Source organism: Betta splendens, chromosome 14, assembly GCF_900634795.4.
Source record: "Betta splendens chromosome 14, fBetSpl5.4, whole genome shotgun sequence".
NCBI classification, from domain to species: Eukaryota; Metazoa; Chordata; class Actinopteri; order Anabantiformes; family Osphronemidae; genus Betta; species Betta splendens.
The window spans coordinates 3,392,699-3,419,933 of record NC_040894.2 but is presented as its reverse complement, the minus strand read 5'-3'; the positions used below and the strand labels follow the sequence as shown (position 1 = coordinate 3,419,933).

At 42.4% G+C, this 27,235-nt stretch overlaps 1 protein-coding gene and 1 long non-coding RNA gene across 6 annotated transcripts in view; one reads left to right on the top strand and one right to left on the bottom strand.

Moving 5' to 3' along the window:
- The window catches only part of LOC121202752 (uncharacterized), a 71,802-nt gene that overhangs the window by 13,658 nt on the left and 30,909 nt on the right, over positions 1-27,235 (top strand). For 3 of the 5 annotated variants that reach the window (XR_008696638.1, XR_008696639.1, XR_005898634.2), the window contains exon 4: positions 3,665-3,754. This is a non-coding gene — a long non-coding RNA (uncharacterized LOC121202752). Of the gene's footprint in view, positions 1-3,664; positions 3,755-9,758; positions 11,401-27,235 lie in introns of those variants that run through there. The other 2 variants (XR_005898632.2, XR_005898629.2) reach the window with 2 other exon arrangements.
- The window catches only part of kctd16b (potassium channel tetramerization domain containing 16b), a 48,441-nt gene continuing 37,788 nt past the window's right edge, over positions 16,583-27,235 (bottom strand). Inside the window, exon 2 of the mRNA XM_029174773.3 lies at positions 16,583-21,374. Within this exon, the coding sequence (XP_029030606.1) occupies positions 20,917-21,374 (458 nt within the window). The 3' untranslated portion in view covers positions 16,583-20,916. The remainder of the gene's footprint in view (positions 21,375-27,235) is intronic.

Sequence of the window (27,235 nt, the reverse complement as noted above, 5' to 3'; positions counted from 1 at the left end):
AACACAACCTGAAGCTTATTTTTAGACTTCGGCTCTATTTTCCTGCATTTATGTTGACACACAGAAGCAAAGCTGCTACTTTGTGAGTCGACATCGTGTCAGACTTGTGTAAGGCTGGAAGAGCACAAATGAGACCTGAGCTCAGTCTACAACACCTTTTGACTCCCTGTAGTCATGTGCTTATTTCCTCTCTGATGGGCAGCTCCTCACGCTGCAGTGGTAGCACAGATTTTGACTGTGGCAAGTTATAAGAAGCAAAATCAATTTTTTATGACATGTCGGAGTCTGTGGTACTTTGGCGCTCCAAAATACTGTTGTCATGTGCAGTAGCATGTTACAGTGAATCAGGTAAAATGACAAAAACAAACCTGATGTCTGCCAGTGCATGTCCATAGTCAGACACCCAGAGTGACACTGGCCTTATAGTATCAACCATTTATAAAGTGATAAAAGTGAAGACAAACGCTTATCATGAATCATCTAAAATTCCAAAATTAACAATCTTGAACATTGAATATCTCCTGTTTCCAGTTTCCAAATTCTAATTTCATCCGTTCCTGACCATTGACGCCTCTCTCTCTCACTTGTGTTGGTCGTTCGAGGTTGTTATATCTGCTGTTTTCCTAACGAATTGCGTTGCACCCGACGCATTTGTGGCAGCGGTACCTACACTACTTGTGCAATTTCCTCCTTCCTGTCTTCTCTCGCAGAGCCCGGTGTATGTCATCAAAACACTAGCTGTGTCCTCATTTTCAGAGAGCTCACAGCTATTAGTTCCCTTGAAGTTCTCCTTGGGGAATCAATTCTTTGAAGACTGAACTAATAAATGAAGGCTGCACCACATCTTCCACTCCTCTTTTTTCACTAGCCCTACTGTGTTTCTGCTTATCCTTAGTGATGTGTCCCATCCCAGAGCCATATATAGACAAATGAAAACATCTGCCTGAATATAAAACTTCTTTTGATGAGTCATTTGAATACGTATATGTGCAGGTTCAATCTTTATTTGCTTTTTTTATTAATAACTGCATGCTTTTTTTTGCTGAATATGAAATGAACATTTTTTTTTTCCAATTTCAACATTACACACACACACACACACACACACACACACACACACACACAGCTGCAGTGTCATAAAAGGTCTGAGCTATTGAACATCTGTATGTAATCAATAATGTAAATACACAGTAAAGAAGCTGATCAATGTCTGTTATTCTGAGAAAAGTGAACATTCAGACCTTTGAATCTTCTCACTTTCAAGCTTTATAGCCGCAGGCGTTTAACTGGAACCTAAGGACTAATGCTACCCTGCAAATGCACAGCCCCATGTTTTCTAATGTGTTATGCAGATGGTGAAATGGTGCCTTGCTAACACCTGCTGTGCATCAAGCAGCAGCACATTTAACAGCCGGTGTCACACCTCCTCTGTAAGAACCCTGTATACAACTATTCGCCTGTGCAAAATGCAAATATTTCAGTAACTCAACCCACATTTACAGATTTCCTGATAATTAAAAGGTCGTTTTACTCGATCAAGTAGCGAAAATGTAAGAAACAAATCCAAGTAGTTTTCAGTGATGACTAGACGGCTTTTTTTGTAGTTTTGCATTGTTGTCATACTAAGAGGAAACTTAGCCAATTTCACTGAGGAGCAAAACAAGATCTGCCAAGTTAATAAATACTAAATCACCAGTGAGGTCATGTTTACTGTATAAAATACAGTAATGTATGAAACTTCAGCATAAATGCACAATGCATCCATGCTCCCACTTTGATGCAGTACTCCACGCAAACAGCGCATAACTCTCAGTACTTTGTATTAAGGATCGAAGGTAAACATAAATATACAAACTTATAGACAAAGTTTGTGTACGTCTGTTAAGTCTCACTGGATAAAATGTTCTGCTGATCTGCTGAAATATTGCTGACTGCAGTTACTGCTCATGCTTGGCTCTACCTACAGTAGATGTCTTCACACTTAAAGCTTATTGTTAACCATGAGTTAAACTAATCTGCATCATAGCACGGAGTCGACCATGGATGATTTGCTGTTTTTTATTCACTATATTCAATGCTTTGAGGTGTTTCTTTTCCCAGAGTTTACTTTTTGATTGTTGCCCTTTAATATTCATCCAGAAGTAATTGCCGGTATTCAGTGTAATGTCCTCCACTTTGTCAAACATGCAGATCATCCACCAACGACCAACCACCTCCCCAAGGAAGCTAATTAGTTAAATCAGCTGCTATAACATTTGGTTGGAAATTAACCTGGGATAATTAAAGAGTGTGGGTTTGCCAAGTAAACATTTCTCTGATGATTTTTTTCCTCTGCAGTCACCTTAGGGGAAGGGGAGCACAACCATGACAAAGCATCTTCACTTTTGTGAGTTCAAGATGGTGCCATTAATTAGGCTGCACAGGTGTTTCCTTCACCAGGGTTTTTCCTCCTCCCTATTTTCACCTCATCAGCCTTGAGATTTCTCGTTCTAGGCTACGTGGCATTACAGGGCTCCGCATGTAAGGCATGCTGATAGGAATTTATTTTGTATTAAACTAGACACACTTGGATCAGTTTTTCTTCTACACACACAAATTATAATTAAACCATAATTTTATTAAATGGACTTGATGGTTGAAAAGCTCAGATTACGGTTTGCGCACACATTGTTCTCTATTGGATATTATTTTATGTTTTTCATGTAACATCATATTTAATTCTCCAGGCAATTCATTTACTGCCAGAGTGTCTGAACATCACCACGAATCATCTTTTTGTACTTTAATCAAGTTTGCGGTTTCAAAACAAATCTGAACTTCCCAACACCCTCGAGATTTGTAACACAATTCTGCCACTAAACAGAAACCGAAGTATCAATCTTTTCCTGTTTATCAATAAAGTCATGCATGCATTACAAATAAAGCACCTGCACTCGTGGCTCTCCTTATGGGAATACATCTAGCAGAAATCAATAGCTCTCTGAGAGGCACAGCGCTGCTATACAACGGTTCGTTTCCTAGTCTGGAGAGAGATCCTTTCTGCGCTGACACACATTCCACAGAGATCGACAAAGTTCTTCCTGTGCAGCCTCTTTAGATTGCACACCTACAGCTGCAGGTTAATAGGGTGTGGGTGCAGCTCGCTGACTGGCTGGACTCCACTTACCAGCTTCAGTAACTTGCTTCACCACAGCAACACTACACTAACCAATTAAAAATAAGAGTTTACTATTGTTTTACGTGCACGTTCCCTCGACTCATTCTGCATTTGTCCCCTTTCCTTTATCCTGTGTGTGCGTGTGCGTGTGCGCGTAAAACTCAATTACCAGACTACTTGTAATCCAGTTGCCATGGTGGCTTTGCTCATTTAATTACCAAATCTGTCATTAACATTTTTTCTTCAGTCTCAATTATCTGCAATACTTCAGCAGCACACGTGCATCTAGTACTTCTAATCTGTTCTTGATATTTCCTGAGTTCCATTATGATAAGGTCAATTACAAAAGGCTATTTTAATTTTCACAGTAATTTGAAGTAAGCCGCGTGCTTTTCTGGGAGTGGGGAGCAGCTTTTGTGCGGATCTTGGCACAGCTTGTACGTTTTTGCCTTTGAGAGTAACTCCACAGAGACAGTCAAGTGTTCTCTTGTTCGCTTGTCTTTTCAGCTCTTTGCTCGCTCCCGTAAGTGTTTTGTGACCACTGCAGTGACTGAACTACTGTACTGATGAGCCAGTCGCCTACTTCACAGAGCTACAGTAAGTGTCTCTGTCAAGTCACACAAATTAATCTCTTTCAAGTAGCGAAAGGAATGTTGTAGAGTGTCACAGTGCTTTTGGTCTGCTGCACTTCGGTCTTGTCCATGTGTAGGTTTTAGATGTTTTACTAATTACAAAATGAATCAGGAAAGTTTGTTGGTTAACCATAAAACAGGATGACTACATGAGTGTAAATAGATAAGAGCAAACCAGTGTGTGTGTGTAAGAATTACTTTAAAATCTCTTCAGAATCAGTCGTCTGGCTCTGCCTTCAGGCCAGTGTGACCCTCATCAGATTGGGTCTGCAGGGTGGAAATATTCCCTTGGCAATCCCTAATGCAGAGTGATATCTGAATGACCATTACCAAGACATCAATCTCAATTCCGTTGCCTTCTGGGGAGTATGGCTTAGTAATAAGTTGGGGAAATTACTGCTTTTGCCAGCTGATAGTAATTCAGAGTGTATGCACGCTGTCAAATTCATGGGCCGAGGTCTTTGATCAAAGCTCATGAAGGGCTTCATGGGGTTTTGTAAAGATAAAGGATGACTGGGCAAAAGAAGGAAAGATTATGGAAGAGGGGAAGTAGAGGTGGTTGTTGGGGTGATAATGAATAAAGTCTACAGAACAACTGAAGGGAAAATATATATATATTTTGCTTTTTAAATTTAAAAAAAAAAAGTAAAAAAATCATTTTGACTTGGTCATTGCTCAAATCAGTGTGGACGCTCCAGTGGCAGAATGTCTTGGATCCTGCCTAGTGTCATGAACTGTTCGTAGAGCTTGTTCCAGTTATGATCAGTGCCTCAGTGCTGCCTTCCAGTCCAGCAGCAGGTTTACTTTAGACACTTAGTTTGCTGGTGTCAAATACAATCACCTGTGCTGTCATACAGTAGATGCATGATATCAGGCTAGTACTAAATGCTTTACATGGTTAAACACAGGCAGAACTAACACACACACACACACATACATATAATACGCCCACTCAAACTCTTTTCTAGAAGCTTTTTTACTTTTTTAATACAAATGAGTCAAAGCTGTAAAATGACTCACATAACACCTGCCATGCACCGTGATGGCACCAGAGAGCAGCCTTTGTTCTACACAAACATGCACATTTTTAGTCCTCCCTTTATGTCTCCCAAGGACTTGGGCAGACCACTTTTTTGTAAAAGAAATGATGGATTTATTTGAAGAGCTGCAAATGAACAGCGTACCTTTTCTCAGCGCAGTGTGTTGTTTTATTTTAGTCCTACAGAGTTGTACGACAGGGAATACAAGGCAAATAAAGCAATCTAATAACTCACGTTGGAAGCTTATTTAAATTCACATGGCTCAGAATATGAAATTTGTGTGAAATTTCAAAATAATGCGTGAAGGAAGGTTGAGAATATAAATGTGGTCGGTGTCGCCACCAGAGACCAAATGCTTATTCATGCTGGGGGTGACCACATGCGTCGGCTGCTGTCTAGTGTGACTTTGAGGAATCTTTGCAGGCGGCAGTTTCAGGCCAAACTGTGAGGACATTTCAATCCAGGTCACAAAGCTATTATACTTTCACTTTGTTTTCAAAGTGTTTTCTAGCTCTGAGTCACAGCTAACCTGACTAATCAAAGGAGACATGAAAGTGTTGCTCCTTTTGAACCACAATCATTAGCTGCAGCAACCTCGGGGATCCGGTGCCGCTGCTCTGGGTGCGCTGGCTAATCACAGGGATAACGGCTAGACTTAACCAAACCCAACACCAGTCTGACAGTCGTGTGGCGTTACACGCACGTAGCTTTGTGCAGATCAGCTGCCCACTGCCTGAGCTCTCAGCCCCATATGAAAGGAAATGGAGATGCTCTTTTACTGGCTAAGCACGCCTTCAGCTCATTTAACACTGATTACTATTTCTTACATTGTCACTAATATTTGACTGGAAATCCGAGGCAGCTGAATGTCAGTCAGCGAGCTGAAAAGCTTTGTGTTTCATAAATTCCTAATGACTAAATTGTTGCTGCCTAATGATTAAGGAAATAGCTTAATATTTGGACTACCACTGTATATTAGCCTTATTCTGGGATGCCACTCATCCTTTGCACTTTGTCCCCTCACTGTTCGGCTTGGTTGAACTTTAGAAGCTACAAATGCATTTACTTGCTGCCCCGTGGCTGCAATAATCTCCCACTTTCAAGCTCTTCGCTGTCCATCTGACATCCAGTGGAACCACTTTGTTGTGTGTTTGCGATTGTGGATCAGAGTGACAAAAACAGAGCCTTTGATGGAGCGATGTTGCCTTCTTTTTAAATCCAGTCCTTGCGTAGTTAAATCCAACCAACATTGGGAGGCTACAGTCTACTGTTCCCTAAAAATTACTGATTGTACCTTTTTGTTTCCAGTAAATTAGAACAGACAGTTATTTTACCGTGACTTCTATCCAATTAGTTACAAGGGGTTTGTATAATTTGCTATTATTCCTCCTGCCTTCCCCCTGTTACAGTGTGATGACACACCGGTTTCACCGGGTCAGATGAGCTCTTGTAATTATGTAAATCACTGTAGTTTTATGAGCTGGAAATTCAGGCTGGTCAGAGAGTTGGAGAGAGGGATCAGGGGCGCTTCTGTGGTTCAAGGTAGTGTCAATGCCAGCCTTCTGAGCATGTGTAGTTATGCGTGTGAGATTTAGTCTGCAAATAATATATTCTGTTACATTTTACAAGTGCTGCACTGGAGCCAAGTAAACATTTCTAAAATAAATCAATGAAGACCATTTAGAGTTGACTTTCTTTTCACAGTGTACCTCACACCTTTTTCACAGTTTAAAAAGTGGGGAAGTTATGTGTGCATCACTGTCTTCAAAGTGCTTGTCAGCTCATACTCACTGAAAGGTACAGTGGGAGGCAGGAGAAGAGTAATCTAGGACAAGCACAGTGCAGTCAAATGATCGTGGCTGCAAATAAAACCTAAAGATGCCAAGTCCTTCAAATCATTATACTTCAGTATTGGACTGTGATGTGACAAGGACTCAGGTTTTGTCACTCAGATTTCTACCTGAACTGGACAAATGTGGTGAAAAGCGACGAAATTAAACTTACAGGACAGTTGTTTTGTCCTATTGTTTGAATTCTGGGTATCGCTTAAAGTCATGCTGGTTTGGGAGCTGGCGGTTGCTGTTTACACTGCATAACCTTTGCTTCTGGTGTTGGTGTACAGTTCTTTCTTCTCATTGATTTGCCATTGTATAACGGCCTACTGCACTGTTGTTCAAATAGTACACCCTTAGACTGAATGATAAAGGAGACCGGGACAGTCACATAATCAAATGCTTTTTCATTGTAGAAGTTGTTCTAATGACATATTACAAAGTGCCCTGATGAAGGCTTCTGACCTGTAAATTTGCTCAGCGGTTGTATGTTTAGCACTACGACGGATTCATTAAAATGACGCGTGGCAGCGGTTCGGGACTTGGATCAGCCGCTAATACAGTAACAGTGAAAGGTTCTCTTAAGGAAAGCAACTGTCTAAATATCAAAAAATATATGGAATCCATTTTTAATGCAGACTAGAATTTGCTCAGCAAGGCTTGTTAAAGAAGTACATCTCTCCAGCAGGAAAGCAAAAATGCACAATCATTCATGTGTATTTAGAGAAAGATTTAAATTCCATTTTGTCGCTGCTGTAGTGATGACATTAGAATTAGACTCGTGAAATGAACCATTTGTTGCTTGTATTTTAGTGTAAAGGCTCTGTACAAAAATACGACACCAAGACAGACAGAGGAAGTGGGGAGGGAGTGTCATTAATAGATAAAAAGCTGGGGACGGAGGTTAAGCAACAGAAAAAGAGGTGATAAGTATGGCACATATGGATTTTCTTACCGTTAACAGCCTAATCTATTAGATCTATACTCCATCATCAGCTGCCCGAATGATAATCAATACTGCTGCGGCTGGGGCTAAATGAAGTGACTGCAAAGACCACACCGACGATCAGCCCGGTCAGTAGAGTAATGGTTTCTCCCTGGATGGCTATGAGAAGAATCATTTATTGGATGAACTGTCGAAATACAGAATTCTATGAAATGGTAAAATGTTTTGACCTACTGTAACAAACAAAGTTTTGTTCTCATCCGGCGTTTACATAGTTTGTAACAATGATTGTCAATCACATTTGTTATTATTTTTAACAAGGCCCAGACTCGGAGCCAAGGTGTGCAGGTGTTCAGGGGGATATAACTACTTTAGCCCTGTGAGCTTCTAAAAGCACCTAATTAGAGCTAAGATGAATGCCCAGTAGGGGAATGAGCCAAGGTTAGGCCCCATCTGGCCCTGTTTCACACAGATAACAACGGCAAAAGGCCTTCAGTCGCACCTAAAGATAGCTATGACCTATACACACGTCCCTAAAATCACGTCTATTTTCTCATTATACGCAACAAGATTGCTTTGTTTGCTTTGGCTTATGTATTGCTTACGTTGCAGAAGCTTTGTAGTGGGGTTTCCTGGAAGGTGATTTAAGGGTCAGTGCGGTTCTTGTTTAGGGTAATTAATTTGCTCTGTGTTAAGCTTAAGTGGACCAGCATCGCATATAAAAGGTCAGTCTCAAAAATGAGTTTGTGACTCAGCGACAAGGTTGCACCCTTCAATTCCCCTTATCATCGAAAACATGATTTTAGTAGTGAATTGTTTTAATACCCAAACATATGACTTTCTTCCCAGGATTGATAAAGTCAAAGGTCTGGCACCTGTGGACCTGCCTCCTCCATAGGTTGTACTATGAAGTTCAGGAAATAAATAGACTCAATACAGCAATGCTTTAGAAATGTTTTTTAAATCAGGAGGAGCAAAGCAAGTCAGGCTGGGCATTTGACTGGCAGCTGGAATGCAGGAGCACACTGATACAGTGTCCAAGTGACCGTGACAAATACACAATCTGTAAAACAAGAACAGCTGAGGTTTTTATGGTGGGTGTTTGAACAAGAAGGGTGAAAACACATTTGTGTTTCTGCCAGCAGATAGCCGAGTTCTCAGTCTGCCAGATGGCTGGTGCTGGTGCTTTCTTGATTCGCCTATCTGGGGCAGCTAAAATAGATAATTATGCTCCTCGGTGCCAGAAGCTGCTAGCCACACATCAGCTGAAGTGGGTGAGGGCGACGGCTGCACATCAGGAGCCGACTAAATGAGATGTGTCGCTGAAGCGGTTGGGAATCCTTCGTCAAGCTTTTATTAAAATAAACCTTCAATCATTTTGTTAGCAGGTACTGTATGCGTGACTAATTTGGTTTTATAATAATTAATAGGAGCTTTAGTTCCCAGACCATGCATTTCTGAACATTCACATTTGTAAAAATATTTTCAAAATATTTGTGAAAATAAACAAAAGCATATGGACACTTTAAATGTCTGCCATTTGCAGTAAATCATGTGTGCAATACTGGGATATGCTTGAAGTATCGCTCATGTTGGAATTTACTGCTTCGGGGCTCACGTATACCAGTGTGCCAGTGACCGTACACAAAGTCTCAATATGCAGAGCAACAATAGCCAAAAACAAATAAGTTGTCAGACAGCGCCACAAAGCAGGGATGCTCTTTAAATGAAAAGCATATTTACCAGAGGAAATGTTTTTTCTTCTCACAACAAAGAGGTTTTATATTAAGCAACGCAGCAGGTCGGGGCAGGAGGGGGGGAGGGGGTCCTCTAAGACAGCCAGTGAGCATAATAAAGCCTAATCTAGCCATAAAGCCCACCTTTGCTCTGCGTTTGCCCATTGTTGGCTGTTTTTAGGAGCAGAGCCCATCGAGCCACAATGAGTTGTAGGTCAGGAGGTATTTGACTTGTAGGAGATGATCATCAGCTGTACTGTACTTGTTAACTAAGGAAGGTGAAGAGGCCATGCAAGTGTTTATTATTGCTTACGTCTGATCCATGTAACTCATGAGGATGAGGTAGTGAATAAGCCACATTGGAGTTTTGGTTCCACAGCACAGTGGGCTGAAGTGTATTTTCCCTGCCTCTCAGCGAAACACCATCTGACAAATCACCAGTCAACCTGCTGCTCCAGCTGAGGTCTGAGTGCATCGCAAAGATGAAGTCACCAGAAGGGCCTGGAAAGACGTCCAGATAGCCCTCGTCCAGACATCTGCCTTGCCAGGTGTGGTTGATAATGCGTCTATTTGGAGCCACTGAGGAAATAACACAGCTAATTGAAAAGGCCTTGGAGTTCAAATGCTTCTTACGTCTCAGTGGGCTTTAGTATGTGTACAGAAGCATTTACCCATTAGAGATGTAGCAATAGGAAAGCTCTATGGGAATGCTATTAATTTAAGTCAGTGAATATGAGGATGATGTATTACAGCATATGTCTGACCGCAGACTGAGGAGTTTCCACTTGATCTCTCTTTTGCATTTTGATTAAAATAATTCTAGACGAAACATGGTGAATAAAACTCCACGGATGATCAGAGAGAGTATAATATAAAAAACCTACAGCAGACACAGATTAAACGTGTGTTAAAAGTGTGGTATAGGGGGGTTCTTTAATTATTTTTATACCCATTGGCAGTTGATGGATGGTTGTTTAGTTGTTCCTATTACAGCTGACATTCATCCACTGTGTGATGTCATTTGACGTTATCGCCCTCAAGGTAAAATGTATTTGTGCGGGAATGAATTTGGAACCATGCTGTAGATCTGCTCCCCTTTTCCCAAACTTATTGATGACATTTCTAATTCATGTACCTCTCCACAGTCTCCCTGGGGACATCTCTTATTATGGCTTGATGCTGTCTGGGGGCGGGGGGTGTGACAGCTCACTCTCCAAAGCAGCGCTTGGATTGTTTGCTGCTGTGCACAAAGCAATAATGCATTTGTCACCCACTGCCAAATGTGATACTTTCCACCGTTCATCTTTTTTTTTGTTTTGTTCCATTTTTCTGTACGACAAAGCAAAAGTATGTCCTACTTTCCAATGGCAGGTAGGAGAATATATGGTGATCTCAAATTTGTAATATTTGGGAGCAACGCCAGCCAATTTGTACAGACGCAATTGGCTTGGTGTATTTATTCATGAATGGCCAGGTTGTATATTCTAAATGGCCTCATGTCCAAAATAAATGTGTCTTCGGAGGCATAAACATATTAAAGTCTACTGCATGAGCTGCAGTGAAAAGTGAGAGAGCATTGTTGTTATTTATGTCTAATGCAGTGTTTCTCAAAGAGTGGGGTGCACCCCCTCGGGGGACGTGGAGCGATACCAGGGGGGCGCGTACGACCACAGGGAACAACTTTAGCACTGAACAAGTCACAGCACAGAGCTGGACATATGAAGTGCAGATAACAAACCATGGAAAAAAACTGAGATAAAAAAAGGTGGAATAATGAATTGTGAATCAATTGATGAATCAAATGAATCGTCCTGCTTTGTAAAAGTTAGTCGTTAGACGTTGGGGCAAAATGTTTACTTGTTTCTGCAGGGGGCGTAACAGAAAATAATTGAGAAGCACTGGTCTGATGAGGTGTAGTAACTGAGTCTGACTGTATTTACCAATTGTAAATATAACATGATTCTCTGAGAGGCATAGTGCGTTTCTAGGAGTTGAAAGGACTAGATTTGCTGGAGCAGAAAGATTGGGACTGTCTCCGTGATGGCTTGAAATAAAGTCAGAGGCGTGACGATGATGTCACAGTGGTGACCCGAGCATTTGCACACAGATCGTGGGCTTATTAAAATATTTCCCTTGTACGATTGCAGCCCTGAGAGCAGAAATGACTGTCACATCCTTTCCTGTCTATTTAAGGTAGTGGTGACTTATGTGATTGGCTGGATTTTGTACTGATCCATCTAACTTCTACTACATGTCATCCCTGTAAAGACTGAGCCAGCTAATTGGATGGATGGACGCTGGAACTCAGCAGTAGCTTAATAGTCACGCTATTATGTTGGATTTGTCACCCAGTGGCAGCGAGAAAGCATCGCACTTTGGAAGCGCCTGGGGTCACTCCGCAGAAATAAGAATTCCCTTTATTATCCAACATCATCTTCCTCTGGCTGAAATAAGCATAATTGCTGAATCCATGTCTGTGGCAGTCTGATCTTTGCTGTTTTATGGAAAAGTGCTTCAGTCTCCTTTTTATTTCCGTTTATTAAACTGTGAACACTTGTGAAAACGTAAACAGTTCAGCCGGTTAACATATTGAAATGGCAAATCTCCAAGCACTTTTCTCTAAAACCTTTTCCAATTTCCAATTCTAGCAACTCGAAGTCTGGTGCTTTGTTATTATGAGCCATTTTAAAGTCTTTTTTTTTGTCTCTGTTTGTCGTTGGCTGGTAGAACCGATTGTTTTTCTTCATTCTTAACCTCCTATTCATAAAAGAAACGCAGTACGTTCAACATATCTCTTAGTGGTGCTTAGAAAACATTAAGATGTGGGGCTACATTTCCCACAATCCTCCACTTACCCCTTCCTGTAGACTCAGCATTCAGGCACCCTCTTAAGGTAACTCTGACTCATGACATAATCTCAGACTCAATGATGTTCCGCTGCAGGGGTCGGGATATACCTGCGTTTTTAGAACACGAAGGTCGCGGGTCCCTCTGGTCCTTTAGGTAATAATCTTAAAAAATGCTGTAAATGTAATTTGTAAGCACTCGAGCTGACATCAGTTTTAGATTTCCTACCACTATATTACAGGTGAGGACACCCGCTTGACTAATGAGCTGTATGCATGAAAAGGTAACTCATCGTCTGCTCTGAGCTGCTGACCCCAGCTTGATGCTTGGGGGGGTTGAGCCTCCCCTAATCCCCCCAGCGCTCACCTTGCCAACCCAACACCGGCCCCTCGCAGTCTCCGCAGGGCCACACTGGGCTTTCAGGCTACAGACGTGATAATATCTGCACCGCCACGTTGGCAGGCTGCGCCGCTCCCCGCCATTTAAATCATTAGTGGCCTCGCTGGCAGCAGTTCACAGGTAGCCACATGAAGAGCACGCGCTTTCAGCTCGCTCTCGTCAGCCTGTCTCTGCTGCTGCTTTTCTTGGTACAGCATATTGGCTTTCAGGCTTCACACTTTGTAATCACTGGCGAGACTTAAATTTCATGTTGCTGTCACTCTGCCCAGGAGAGGGAGAAGAATCTATTTTAAAGTTTAGTTTTTATAGACTTGTGCTTCTTTACAGAAACGCTGTGCCAGCTTAATAATGAGTTACGGGAAATAGCTTCATGATAACAATCATTATAAAAAACATTTTACCGAAATCAACTAAAACCAAATTATTATATTCTTATAGTTGGAATATTTCATCTAATTTTGACTGTACCTTACACTTTAACATGGATTAAAACTAAACCTTTGCCAGAATTTATCTAATTTCATTTATTATGCAGACAAGACTGCACCTCTCTGTGAGATGGCCTGTTTGTTTTGCAGCTACGCCATGCGTAGCGCAGTTAATTACAACGCTCGTATTAATAAGCATCGTCTATTAATCCAGCAGAGTGTTACACAGTCACAGTCTTGTAGCGTAGCTGAAAGGGCCTGATCACGATGTGTAAAACTAACTCTACAGTGTACTCATCATACAGTAATGCACACACACAGCCATGATCATCAGCCCATGGACACGAAGATGCACAGGCCAAATAATGTGACTGTGCATGTTTTATTCTGGTCCCACTTCTCTCTTTAATTATCACATTAAATGTTAGAAAATGGTGCAATATTCATGTCTCGCTGCAGCCTCTCCTCCCTTTGTAGTGTACGCGTACAGTCTCAACATGGAATGTACTGTACAGTATGTTTGCATGTGTTATGCTTCTATCTGAAAACTAATAAGGTTGTGGGAACAACGTCTATTACGGCTAAATGCCAAAAGCCCCGCAGAAATGGCAGCTTGACACGGGTTTGCTTTAATTTGGTTTTGGCGCCTCGTCTTGAGATGGAATAATAGATGCTTCTGGATCCCATTCTGTGGCATAACAACAGCCAAGCCTTCAAACGGCGCTAATGACACGCGCTCCTTATTGAGCTGTCATTAGCGTCTATTGGTGCCGTTGATTCAGGACCAGCAGCAAAGCTACACAAGCTGTTGACGACTGTGGCAGCCAAATATAATGAGTCAGAAAATCTAAAAATACATCCAGGTCAACGTGGAGTTAAAAATAGTTTCGACTGTAACTGGAGAATCTGCGTGTACTGTCACAGCTTTTCTACTTATCCTCCATCAACTGATGCTACCTTTTCTACCACACTCACCAAACTGTAAACTTTTTTTCCACCCAGCACCAACACTGCAAATGCATTTAACACTTAACGCTTCTGCCCCTGTAATTTGCACATCAGACTGAGTAACATCAGGCTAATGGACTGGGGTTGTGAGTCCTTCACTTGTGAAAACACCCTGCTCATGCAGCTGCTGAAGTGATAAATGATCCAGATTGCTTAGAATTTACTAATGAGAAATGTTAAATGTATTGTTCGTGTCCAGGTGAATAATTGCGCAGCATCATCAAAAAGTTGGAATACAGTAAATTAACTTCGCTGAGTTTTTGACATTTAAAAAATGTGCATGAATGCTGCTTATTATTCAACATCTGTGCCACAAGAATAATTACAGGCTTTCTCCACAGTATAATCGCAATAAATTAGGAAATTGATTACTTAAAATCAGCAGTTAAGTAGCTCAATAATAAATAAAAACACACGTTTTCCAAAAGGCTCTTTTATTGCAGAGCTTCCAGAGTTTGCTGGTGCAGTGAATGAACAGAGAGTGGGGTGGAGAGGTGCGGGTGGGGTTGGGGGGAGCAGACTTTCGGTCAGGGCCATATCATTCAGGCTTGGATCCTTGAACTTGCTCCACTGGGCACTGATGGAACAAGCGCAGGTGGAGAGTGGAGGATGGGGACTCTAGTGTGTGATAGCATTTGGGAGTCACGTGTGTTTGGCTGGAAAATACTGAAGAAGGTTAAAATTGACCAAGAAAACTAGTTTGTGTGATTTTACAGAGCTTCATCCCACTGTCAACATAAAGGAGGTGGGACCTCACATTGTCAGATCCTGCTGTACATATTGTATTTGCTGTTATAGTTTTAAATCTTAGCCAGTAGTTGAGAGGCTGAGATCCCCTTTGTGAGAAAGACTAACTTTGCTGGTCTAAGAAGCAAAGCATTTAGTGGTTCGACCTCCCAGTCTATGTCTGACCTCCTCGCTGACTGGAGTCCAGCCAGAGCCCTCAGGTCGTGTGGGTGCCAGAACAAGATGCAGGTTTTTCTCTCCAGAATGCATCACCATCAGAATAAGAGCTCCACAAAGCAAAAAGCAGATATTGACAGGAAATATATTGTATATAAATATGCATGAGGGGTGATGAGGGTGGTCCTTGGTAGCGTCATGACACCAGAAACTGTGGTTTTCTTGTACATAGCAGCGGAAAATCCCTCTAATACCTAAAAATATGAATGTGCATTGTGTCTGCTCTCAGCCCTTGACTGAATATTACCCAGCCTGCTACTGCATATCTGTTGTGTGCTTTTGATTGGGCTGCAGGACCTTAAGTAATGTTTGGCTCGCTTCGCCTCACGGAGAGAAAGGGAGGACGCATTAAATATCCTTTGACTAATCCCGTCAAAGCGATAGTGGCTTCAGGACACAGCTGAAGCTGGATCAGCTTATTGTGGACAGAGGCTTGTACCATTGTTTGCTCCACAATGCCTGGCAGCGTGCATTATTCAGCGGTGTTGATGAGAAAATCATCCAGGCTCGTGGTACAATGGTGATACACATGGTTGATCTGATTGCAGCGCACAAGCGCCACCTTTCATCTGGAATGCTGGAAACCAGATTATGTGGCCACGGCTCTTATCTTGGGAAACACTGCCAGCACACACCTTTCTCTCCTAATGCAGCTGCTAATATTTCACTTCTTCTTTTGTCTCCCTACCATTTTCGTTGTTTTGATTTCACCTCAAACGTATCTTTCTGAGATGCTGCTGATGAGCCCGTAGTGGCCTTTTCTTGCCCATAATTCCTAAATCTTTGATGCCTTCAATCAATGTGTCAATGGGCTGGTTCTTGTTTTTTCAGGCTCAGTCTAGCTCTAAGAGGCACATGCAACCCCGCCTTGGCTGATTTTTAGATGATAACTGATCCCACTGATGCTATTTTAAGCCTGCGGCGCATGCTCTCACTCCTCTGCCTTTCCACAGAGAGCTGGAAGCCACAGAGCGGGACGTGAAGCGCGCTCTCTCCGCTCGCGAGCAGACTCTCCCTTCTCGATTGTGCCTCTGAAATCAGCGTAATTAACCGTATTGTCGGGCCCGAGCCCGTCTGAAAGAAACGAGCGCCGTTCTCACTGTGCGCTGTTTCTGAGGAGCTCATTTATTCAAATTGGACATTAAATTTGGTCAGTGTTGGTAGAAGACATTTCCCTCTCTGGCTCAAATCACTGAGTAGAGAAAGGTCACAACAACTTTTGCTCTACTGCCCTATGTCATATTGCATACATACGAATTTCAGCCATTTTTTTGTGGTATTCACACTGAAAATATCTTTCATGTTAATATTACATTCAATGCATATTCTGTAGAGTTAACTGGTCAGAGTCATTCAAATTCTAAGCCACTACATACAGATGTCATAACAAGTGAAGAAGTGCTAAGTTGTTGTTGCTAATGCAACTCAAAATGCAGCACAGGTGGTCTTGACCGTCCCCCTGCTCTCAATTAAGAATTAATTTCTAATGAATAACTTACTGTATTTCTTGACCCTAGAGGATGATTGGTGTCGCTGCTCCAGCAGAATGAGGAGAATCCTAATGAATGTAACTGAGAATAAATCCGAGCCGTAGTTCGCTGTACAGAACGTCTTGTTTATTGGTTTGCACTCGTACATTTTCAAAATGACTATATGCTTTGTATCTAAAGACTCTCTGATGAATCGTACTGACGTGGTACAGGAAGAGGACGTCACACCTGGAACACAGGGCAACTCTCACCAAGAGAGGCGTGTTTGTGTGTGTTGACGGTCCACATTTGGTTCTGCCAAAATTTGAAGGTCGCTTATTTTCACAATTGCTGATATAATATAGGATGTTTGTTACATTCGTGGTGTAACAAGGATTCCGCCTGGTGAGAATCACACTGTCTTGCAGGAACTCGGTCCACTGCAGAGTTGACTTTTTATTTGATGTTATACACCTGTGGAGAAACAGCAGACACTATCAACACGTTTGTGCTTATCTTTTTTTTTTTTTTTTTTGCAGGTTTTCTTGTTTTCTGGTAAATATCAGGTTTTGACATAATCTTTTTGCACAAGAACAGACTGAGTTAGATCTGTTTTACATTTTGTATACCAACATGCTCACAATGTTTCAGAACCATTTTTTCTTTTTTGTGTCAGAACAACATACACCAACACAGACACCCTTTTTGTTTCAAACAGTATGTGCCAGGCCAACCGTGGTGGTATCAGAATATTGCAGGTTTCCTCTGTGGTTCACAGGCTCATCAAAGGCAGAAGGAAAAGAACAGGGCTTGCAGTCACACACACAGGCTTCACTTGCAGGTCATGACTAGAACTTCAGGAAAGAAAATCACACACAGCCTTTGGGCTGTCCTGATAACGAGGTGACGGCTTACTACAGTAGCATCACTTCCTTTTTCTTTCCTTTGAGCTAAATCTGAGTCAAGCTGAGTCTGGTAAATAACATGTATGCTTTTTGTCCACACTAGAAGGCTTTTAATCTGTTTGTCACCAGCTTTTCTTTTTCCACTGCCTTGTCTGTGTGTGACTTTTTTTCCAGAAGCGTCTCATGATGAACAACATAACACATCTAAACATGGCAGGCAGAGTAGAGCACATACGTCCCGCACAGCAATCCCAACTTGATTTCTCATCGAAATGCAGTGGAATGTGAACAGCACAAGACCGACTAGTGCAGATGTCAAAAAAAGTTATAAAAATATACAAAACGCTATACAAGAATTCTTTATTGATAATGAGAATCTTCCACGTCTGCTTCCTTCTCTTTATGTACACTTGTGTTGATCATGTTGCTTTTCAGAAACAAATGTCACACACATATAAACGTATTGTGCTCACTTCAACAGGTAAAATGTCTCAAAGTGAAGGTTGTAGCTTCGAACCCAACCGAACTAAACGAGTGATACTGCAGCTAATCTGTACTAACATGTACAGTGTGTTGGCTCTGTGCTCATGGAATGTGCCCATTTGACTCTCTCACCACACGGTGCAGATGCAGTAGCGTGACATCAGCAGCATCTTGATGATTAGAACTCGCCCCTCTAGGCCCGTGTGGCAGCTGTCTTGGCTTCATGCTGGGCCTCTGTCATTAACGTTGTCTTACATGTTGTATTGTAGTATTTTAGTGGCAGACCTTCTCCAGAAATCAGCACTCAGTTTGTCGGTTTAGCAGCTGCACAGCTGCAGCTGAACCCGTTTTATTTTTGTGTTGTTTTTGGGCACTGCATCAATTTTAAGATCTATCGATTGCAACTCAGTGTCACTGAAATACCTGAGCCACCAGTGAGGGCCTCTGTGGTGCTGTCAGATAAATATAGTGTCAGTCCATTTATGACACTGTTGAACTGAACTGAAGCACTATGTTGTGATGTGTTGTAGTCACAGACAAATATTGTGTTCTACTTGTGCAGTATATTTCCCCTGATCCCCTGATGGCCCAACACTCTGAACGTTAACCTGTTTACAGTCACTAACAGGGCAGCGCAGCAGTCACACCTCATGGATTTGCATGTTACTATATATACAGCGGGTATAATACATTACTCTGGCTGGGGATGACTTATGGTGTTTATTTACATGTGCTGTGTAGTCTGACTTAAAATATTTATATCTCCAACTGATAAGATACAGGAAAATGGAAATGTATATAATGCAGTATAAAAATATGTCATTCACTTCATTGACACGGCAAAGCTTGGATTTTATTCACCACATATTGCAGCCATTTTTCTCTGTACTACAATAAAGCAGTTCACGTGTGGGGGCAGAACTAAGGTCAGGTAAATGCCTTACAACCCATGAGCCACTTCACTGACTATAATGTAAGTTCTGTTTATGGGCAACATACAATAAAAGCATTTGATCATATATATTTTGAAGGGGAGTGATATAAAAATAATAATTTATCAACATTTAATTACCTTGTATTCATTATCTTAACTGTTGTTCATGACAGGCCTATTATATAGGGACATTTTGAAAATAGAAAAATCTTTTAACATGTCAATATTTTGCATATTTTATTGTGTGTATGGATTCTTGATTGAACATAGTTCAAATTTATTAGAAGTTCATTTTTCTCTTTGGAAATGCTTTTTAGTTGCTCTGTTTTCGTTTTCATTTTGTGATCCAAGGTCATTTTTAACATTAATCTATACAAGTTGGTTTATAAATATTTATAACTTCATAACTCAAATAAATCACTGTCTGTCATCTGCGTTCCCTGAAGCTGTGATCAACAAACATGTGTATCTGTAAGCGGTCGCCTGCCAATCATTTCTTCAGCTTCTTCCTGTTATTGACTCTTAATTGCACAAATACATTAATAAATAAATTAAAGGCGTCTCATACATTGCACATGAGGTTTTGAAAGCCTTTCCACTTTGAGAGGTTGTTCGAGACATATTTTATTTTCTTATATTTATACAATAATATAAATTATATTTTTTATATTTATTTAGTCATATGTCTTTTTTTACCATTTAATGCTATAATCAGTATGACATTTATTTTAGGTTTACCATCATAACTCTAAGTAAATATCACTATGAAAATCACTTCTTTAACCACTTTGTTCGTTGATATATAAATATGTGATCCACCAACAGGCTGCACAAAAAAACGTCAACCTTCAGGCAATTATGTGATTAAATTGTGCTTCTTAAGAAGATCCTTCTCTAGTTTGTGTTTCTGTGCGAACGTCACATACTCCCCACTGACCCTGACAGTCACAGATACATAAATAAATACGTGAATTTGTGAACATGTCTTTGTCCATAACTCGGGGGAGAAAAACACTATGAGCTCCATCATCAGACCCCGTCGTTAGTAACTATTGATTAGTGTCACGAGTCCGTGCAGACTGCATTCGTCTGCAGTAACAAGGCGACCCAACGCTGCAGGCCTGTCTCCTCTCTTATTTACTGAAGATGTCAAATCGAGCCTGATTTAAATGACCTTATGACTGAGCCGTTGTGAGCTTTGTGTTTATTACATATGCAGGAACGATGTTTGTGAGTCCCCTGTTCATTTCTGTAGCGTACAGTAAATAGAGTTGTACCATGAATAAAAATCGGGACTCTTTCTTTAACCTCCATATTTCCCCGTGGTGTGACGATCAAATCAAATCCGTTACCCTTTCACTTATCCTTCACACAGTCACCTGGGTAGTGCTCTACTATCTAGCCGACATGATTAAAATCAATGCAGTGCAAGGCAGTTGGATTCACTTGGGGTACATTTGCAATTTGTCTGAAATGAGAACGGAAAGTTAATTGCGGCGCTGATGAAATTGTACCTTATCCCACCACAGAAGTCCCCAAATGTTGCCTAAAAGTAACGTTATCGAGCCGGCGGCTTACTCCATCCAGGCTGCAGGAGCTCCACGTGTATTTATAGTGAGAGCACTGTCGGGACAGCATGAATTATTAATAGATCCTGATGCAGATTTATCGGTGACCTCTAGGCCACCTGGGCCCGAACACACACAAACACACGCATTCGCATACTCAGTCAGTGTTTGTGTTTGTGCACTGAATTAGTGGCTCCAGTGACTTTTTTTCTTCTTATGACTGTGTGTGTAGTCCAGTGACCCACAGGAACAGCCTCCAAGGCCATCTTCAAGCCTTCCGTTGGTCGATCTGTTCATTGTGGAGGCCCTCAGGTATAAATTAGTACGGCACATACTTACAGAACATACGTTGGGCCTAAACTAAACGCACACATACGTACTACTTATGTCGGAGCAAACCTCTTTTTAGGCTTTTTCATAGGTTCTGTCTTGACTTTTAGCCTACTGTCGTTGGATTCGACTGAGTTCACAATTTTCTCATTTTCACTGCAAAATTCTTGATCAAAAAACATACAAACTGATCCGTGGCCTCACTCTTCGACGCCCCCCCCCCTGTCCGGGTTCCAGGCTCAGAGGCGGTACTTTCTCAGCAGGTCGGCCTGCCACATGTACTTCCTCTCCGGGAACCTTTCTGGGATCTTAATCTTGCGGAAGTCTTGGATGCACTTTTCCAGCTCCTCCTCCACCGTCAGCTTCTCCTTGGTGGGTCTTTTCTTGCAGGTGCTGGTGTCGCGGGAGCTGGCCGTGAGCGTGCGCAGCAGGTCGCTCTTCCGCCGGTGCTCGGACTGCTGCAGCATGGCCACGGGGCCCTTCTTCGGGGGCCTGTCCAGGGTCTGGACGTTGGCGTGGGGGTGCGCTTGGCGGCTGACCGGGCCGCAGATGACTGTTCCCTGGGGAGAACTGGCCTCGGACTGGCTCTCGGAGCTGGAGGTGGAAAGCTCGTTGAACGAGGTGCCGCTCTCGCCGTCGCCTTTGTGGTTTTTGCAGCAGCAGTCGCACGGAGGCGAGGACCAACGCGATGGACCACCTGGAAGGAAAAACCAGAGAGCGCGGACATTTTATTTAATGTAGAGCTATTTTTTCCCCCACCTTTTTTTGTTTCTTTCTGGGTCAATCAGCATGAAGAGAAAAATGAGACAGTGACACAAAGAGAAGCACAAATTAGCCAGACAGGAGAAGAAAGGCAATGTAATAAGCACTGACTGCGGACAAAGAAGGAAAGTCAGCTAATGCCAAATGACTATCACCTAGAACAAAGTGACATGACATGAGGGACAACTGGCTTCCTTCCAATCTAATCATGGGAGTGAACCCGATGACTGTGACAGACTGGGTATTGTTCACAGAACCAGTCTCGTGGACCCACGCTGTCAGGAAACAAGTGGGAGCCTTGTCACATGAAACACCGGCAGACGCACAACGACCGTCCAGATGTGCACGCTGCAAACAGGTTCACACCAAACACGCAGAAGCTGGACTCATTTAAAGACGCTGCAGCACAAACAGAAGACCTTTCAGCACCTCGAACACTCGCGACGCAGTTACAAACCAACAATGAGCGAAGCTGTCGGATAAAAGAGGAACAGACGCCAAACAGCACAGACGTGTGCAGTTTGAATGCATCAGAGAAGCAGTAAAGGAAGATCCATTAGCACTGATTCACTGACTCACTAGTCAATAGTTCAACGCCTGGGTTAAAACAGCTATATTCAGTTTGAAGATGATGTAAATCATTTTAGAAGCATCAAATTACTTTATTTCAGTGAATTCCAGACTTTAATGAAGTATTTAAACTACTTTATTATAAACCTTGAGACATCTTAATTATACTACTCTACATACACTTGATAACATTTTCAGCTGATCTGTGCGTAGAACAGATGTGGTGCAGGTCAGAGGGGAGCTTCTATTGAGCTGCTTTCACCTACGCGGTACAGTGTCTACAGTAGCACTACGCAGGAGGTTTTATCAAAAAGCTGCAGTATCTCAGCGAGTGAATGAAATCGGAGCAGCTGCCCACAAGTTGTGGTGTGAACCAATAACGAGACAAAAGCACTGATCCACAATCATCGCTCAAAGGAATCAATGGCTCGGCCAAACTCGTGTGCGAGTGCGCAGTAAGCTGCAAAATAGAGGGGAGAAGCCGAGCGGCGCGGCACCTCTCACTCCACGAAGCAGCCATTCATTTTTGATGCTAACCGCCTGAATAATTGAAGGGGGATCTGTTGCTGATGGACTCCTCTCTGTTTAGACGAGGGAAGCGATCAAACCCCCGAGGCAAACACGCATGCAGCTGTGTGTACAATTCAGACTCGTGGCTCCGCCCCTCACCGTCCACACACACACACACACACACACACACACACACACACACACACACACACACACACAGGCCTCAGCTTTTCTCTTCTGCAGTGCCATCATCTCGTTTCATGTGCTGCCGATAGTAAGAGGCTATAAATAATGCTGCTTAAAATAAATAGCCTCCTTGCTTTTAATTCTCTTTGCTCTTAGCAGAATATTTGACTTGTTTATCGAGAGGTTACAGAACAGACATCAGTTCATCTACGCACTATTTGCTCTTGAGTCTCGGTAATAAACAGCCACACACGTTTAATGGGTATAAATAGAAGAAGCTGTTCCTGGACTGTTTGACACAGACTCCCACTGTTGGTCTAAAGGCAAGTGTACCAACACTCAGCTCAGTATATACTCACACACAAACATGCACACTGCTGCCTGCAGCCCTGTGATGTAAACATCACTCATCAAATGCAGAGGCAGAAATCAGTTTGGAGTCTGCAGTTCATCACTGCAACTACAAACCGTGTGAGCCTCAGACCCAAACATGCCATCGTCATATAAGAAGCAATCATTGGAGTGATGTCATGTTTTAGCAGATGCTCTAATTGATTTATACCTACTTTTGTTTCAGTACAACCACAGACGAGTGCAATTAAAGCCAATGGTGAAGCTGCAGCATCAACTCCTGTCTCGTACAGTATGTCTCCAGCGCTTTGCTAAGAGTTTGTGGGTGTGTGACCGTACAAGTCTACGTTTGATAAATGACTCTGAAATTCAACTTTGGCATCTAGTAGTTTAATCCACCTCCGATCAGGTCTTTGTTGTATGAGTCTTGACAGTGATGTGCTGCTTTAAATTGCAGATATTAGATGTAGCTATTAGAGTTTCCAACACGGCGCAGGAGAGGTCTGATTTATCATCCAACTGGTTCCTGTCAAACTTAATGACAAATTGGCTGACAAATAATGGGAACATCTGTAAAACACAATCAGCGAAGCTCAGACTTTTACAAATCCCATTGATACTATACAGTAATTACATACCGTAACACAACTGTGTGTGGTGCTGATGCTTTGAAAGAAACACACACTTAGTAGTTTAGGCATAGATGTGTGAAACACAAGTTAGCATCAGATAAAGACTTTCCTGAAACTTTGACTGCGATTTTGCAAACAACATTTTATTAAGTCAAACGTCTAATGAATAAATGGAAACTAAAAAGTCCTGAACTGAGGTGCCCCCAAAGTCAAGACTGTTCTAAAATGTTACTTTGCTCAAAGCTCCACCACTAATTTTATTTTTGAAAAAACATGGCACTGATGTTTACGTTGCACTGAACTAATTACGCCTCAAAATGTTTGCCTGAAACTTGATATTTCAGAAGCTCCCAAGCTAATTCAGCCGAACCACAGGTGAATGATGCATTCCGGCAGCGTGTTCTGCAATATACAAATGTACACTGACGGAGGTGCCATAATTAAAGGTCAAGGTTTCAGGCTTTCAAAGGCTGTAGCTGCTCCACAGGCTGACTGATGTAATTATACTGGTGAGGAAGGATGCATCCAGTTACAGACGACGCCTGCATCCATCACTCAGGTGGACGTTTGGAAATGGAACTGTGCTTATTATTCCTCGCTGATAAATTTTCCTGCCCGAGTAATTGGACAGTGTCGTGTTTGGTGTAATGGTTGTGGTTTTTACCAGGTACCGCGGCCAAGTTCCCTTCTGATCTGTTTCCTGTCATTGTTGTAGATTAGCTACTTAAAGTGTTTGTCTTTGTGACAGGTCCACGTCTCCCTTGCATCATCCAGTCACTCAACGATAAAACCTGGTTCATTGTTCTCGCTCAGGCGTCACGGGTGGAGCGTGTTTCCCTTCCTGTCACTCACTCCTGCATGAGTCCCAGCATCTTTTCACATCCAGAGGATAAATCCCATGGGTGAGAAGCGGGTGAGGTTTCTGTGGCAGGAACATGTCTGGATTTTGGTAGGATCTGAGCTGAGTAACATTTTTGTTGCTTCCGTGACCTTTAATGTTTTTGCTTGTGAGGAAGTTCTCACATGCAGACAAGTGCAGCCCAGGCTCCTACATTTACCTTAAAACTAAGGTGTTTCATGAAAGTGAGGCTATAGGAGCGTGTTTAGGTGCGTGCGTGCGTGCGTGCGTGCGTGCGTGCGTGCGTGCGTGCGTGCGTGCGTGCGTGCGTGCGTGCGTGCGTGCGTGCGCGTCTGCCTGTGGTCATTCCTCAGCGTGTAAGTGACTTTGGCCTTGGAACTATTATCTGTATGCCGATGGGCAGAGAAAAGGAGGCTGGTGTCAGGTGGGGCTCCCACTCATGTCATCAGAGGTGACAGACTGTCGGCTTTGCCTCTGGCCTTCCGTGCACACGCACGCACCAGCCGATGTGTGCGTCTGTGGCTGTGCTGTGTATGTAGAGCAGCTAGTAATTCATGATCTCATGTTTGTTCTCCAGTGGAGGTGGGCAGGCGTGGGTGTAATGATCAACACACACACACACACACACACTAATAGACAATGAATCTCGACAGGTGCTCTCTGCTCTGATGTATTGATCGCAGCAGGAACAGCCACAGCTTGTGTAGCTGTGGTCAGTAAATTAAACGGACGTACATGCCCAGTTAAATTGTGTGAACGCTTCCCTGCATCTAAAGCTTTCATCCTTCTATAGGTGTTATTGTCATGTGCCCTCACATCGACATGGTTGAGGCTGTGTAACACGTCCTCTGACATCCAGCTCAGTATAAACTGCTTCGTTCCGTGTCAGTACCTGTGGTTCTGTAAGTGAATGCAGGCGTTTGTAGTCCTGTCAGCGCTCTGTGTCTCAGCACCGATGCATCATATAATTTCCAGGCCATTGTCTTATTTTGGGCATCAAACGTTTTACATTTGGTGAATGTGTAGAATAGGCTTCATGATGAGGACCTTTTTTTTTGAGGCTCGTCTCTCGTGCAGGTGGTGATAGCAGTTCGTTCCAATCGAGGGCTCAGCTCCGCACCTCCACTATCAGCCGCTCACCTGAAAATAATCCCTTCCCGTCGCAGCCTCTGAAAGTTGGCACCAGCTAAAACGTCAGCCAATCAAACACCATGTCTCTAATTCTGCTACGTTCTCACAGCCTCAGTAACAAGAAACACCGCTGGTGTTTGGAACACTGAGCTAGTCATAAAGCATGATTCAAGCCCTTTGTTCCACAAAGGTTGGATGGAGACTTCAGTGGGCTCTTGTTTATTTCATTATGTTGTTAAATAGTTTAGTTTTCCTTCTGGAAAAGCAAAACTTTTACAGTTAGTTTTTTCCATTCTCCCCTCTCTCCCTTAATGCCTGTATCGATGGGCCGGCGCTTCAGTCCAAGTGTATGGACGATTGCCCCCTGATTGATTTCTGTCATACAGCCTCTCAGCACTGGGAGGTTGTTCACCGGAGATAAATGATGCTGGCACAACAAAAGCAAATAAACCTTATCTATCCATCACTCCCTCTCCCACCGCGGCTCCTCTGCCTGCATCTCTAAGCTCCCGGGTCTCTTCCCCCCAGACTCTTCCTTTCCCCGTCTTTATCGTTTTTGTGTCCGTCTCTCTCACTTAGTTACTTCCCATATTTCATCCTACATGTTTCCTCCTAGCAGCCGATCTGTCTTGTTTGATCTTGGTTGTCATGGGTTAGATACTACTACTCAAACTGTCACTTTAGTGAAGTGTTATAGTCGAAAGAGAAGCTGCACAACCAACAGATCGACTCATTTGTTATTTCTGGGCAAAATATAAGTTAGGCAGCAGTTGGGCAGAATCAGTGAGACATGAATATGAAGTCAGCTCAGTGAATGGAAGGGGCTTAAACGGAGCCGTTTCTGCTTTGGCTGAGATTATCAGTGCACTTACACATGGTTCCATACCATTAAGGCTTCAGATGAAGTGTCCTAATGAATGGTTTCCCTGCTGTTCAGCTACAGAATTACAGCCTTTTTTTTTCCTTTGGAAAAGTAAAACCAAATATGCCAGATGCTGAATATTAGTGACAAATGTCTGCCCCTTTAAACGTTTGAATCTGGTGCAACAAAATGTTAAAATTAAAATTACATCATAAAATAACTAACTCTAAAATACAGCTAACTTTGATTACAATATTACAAATAAATATTTGAATGCTAACAAATCTCAGTTCTCATATTGCTGCAATTCCAAAGGCTTGGGTTCATTTAAATAATCATAGTCCAAACAAAGCAAGCAAAGATACTGTGTGGCTTCTTCCTTTCTGAGCATCCGATCATCGTGGACCATCAAGGACCACAGAGAATCAAGCAGAAAATAGGGCAAATAGAATGCTGGATGAACTGTGTGTACTTTTCTGGGCACGAGTCGGTTTTCTGGTTCAAGAATGATTTAAAAATGTAAAAAAAAAAAGGATTTTGTGTTAGTTCAGAAACTTAGACACGCTTTCTTTAGATGTGCACAGTCACTGCTCTTTGTTGCTGCTGCAGCTGAGCAGCGTCCAGCACAAAGGCGAAGCCGATGCCTTCACAGGTTAAATGTAATAAAGCATGTGATAATGTGTTTATCCCTACAA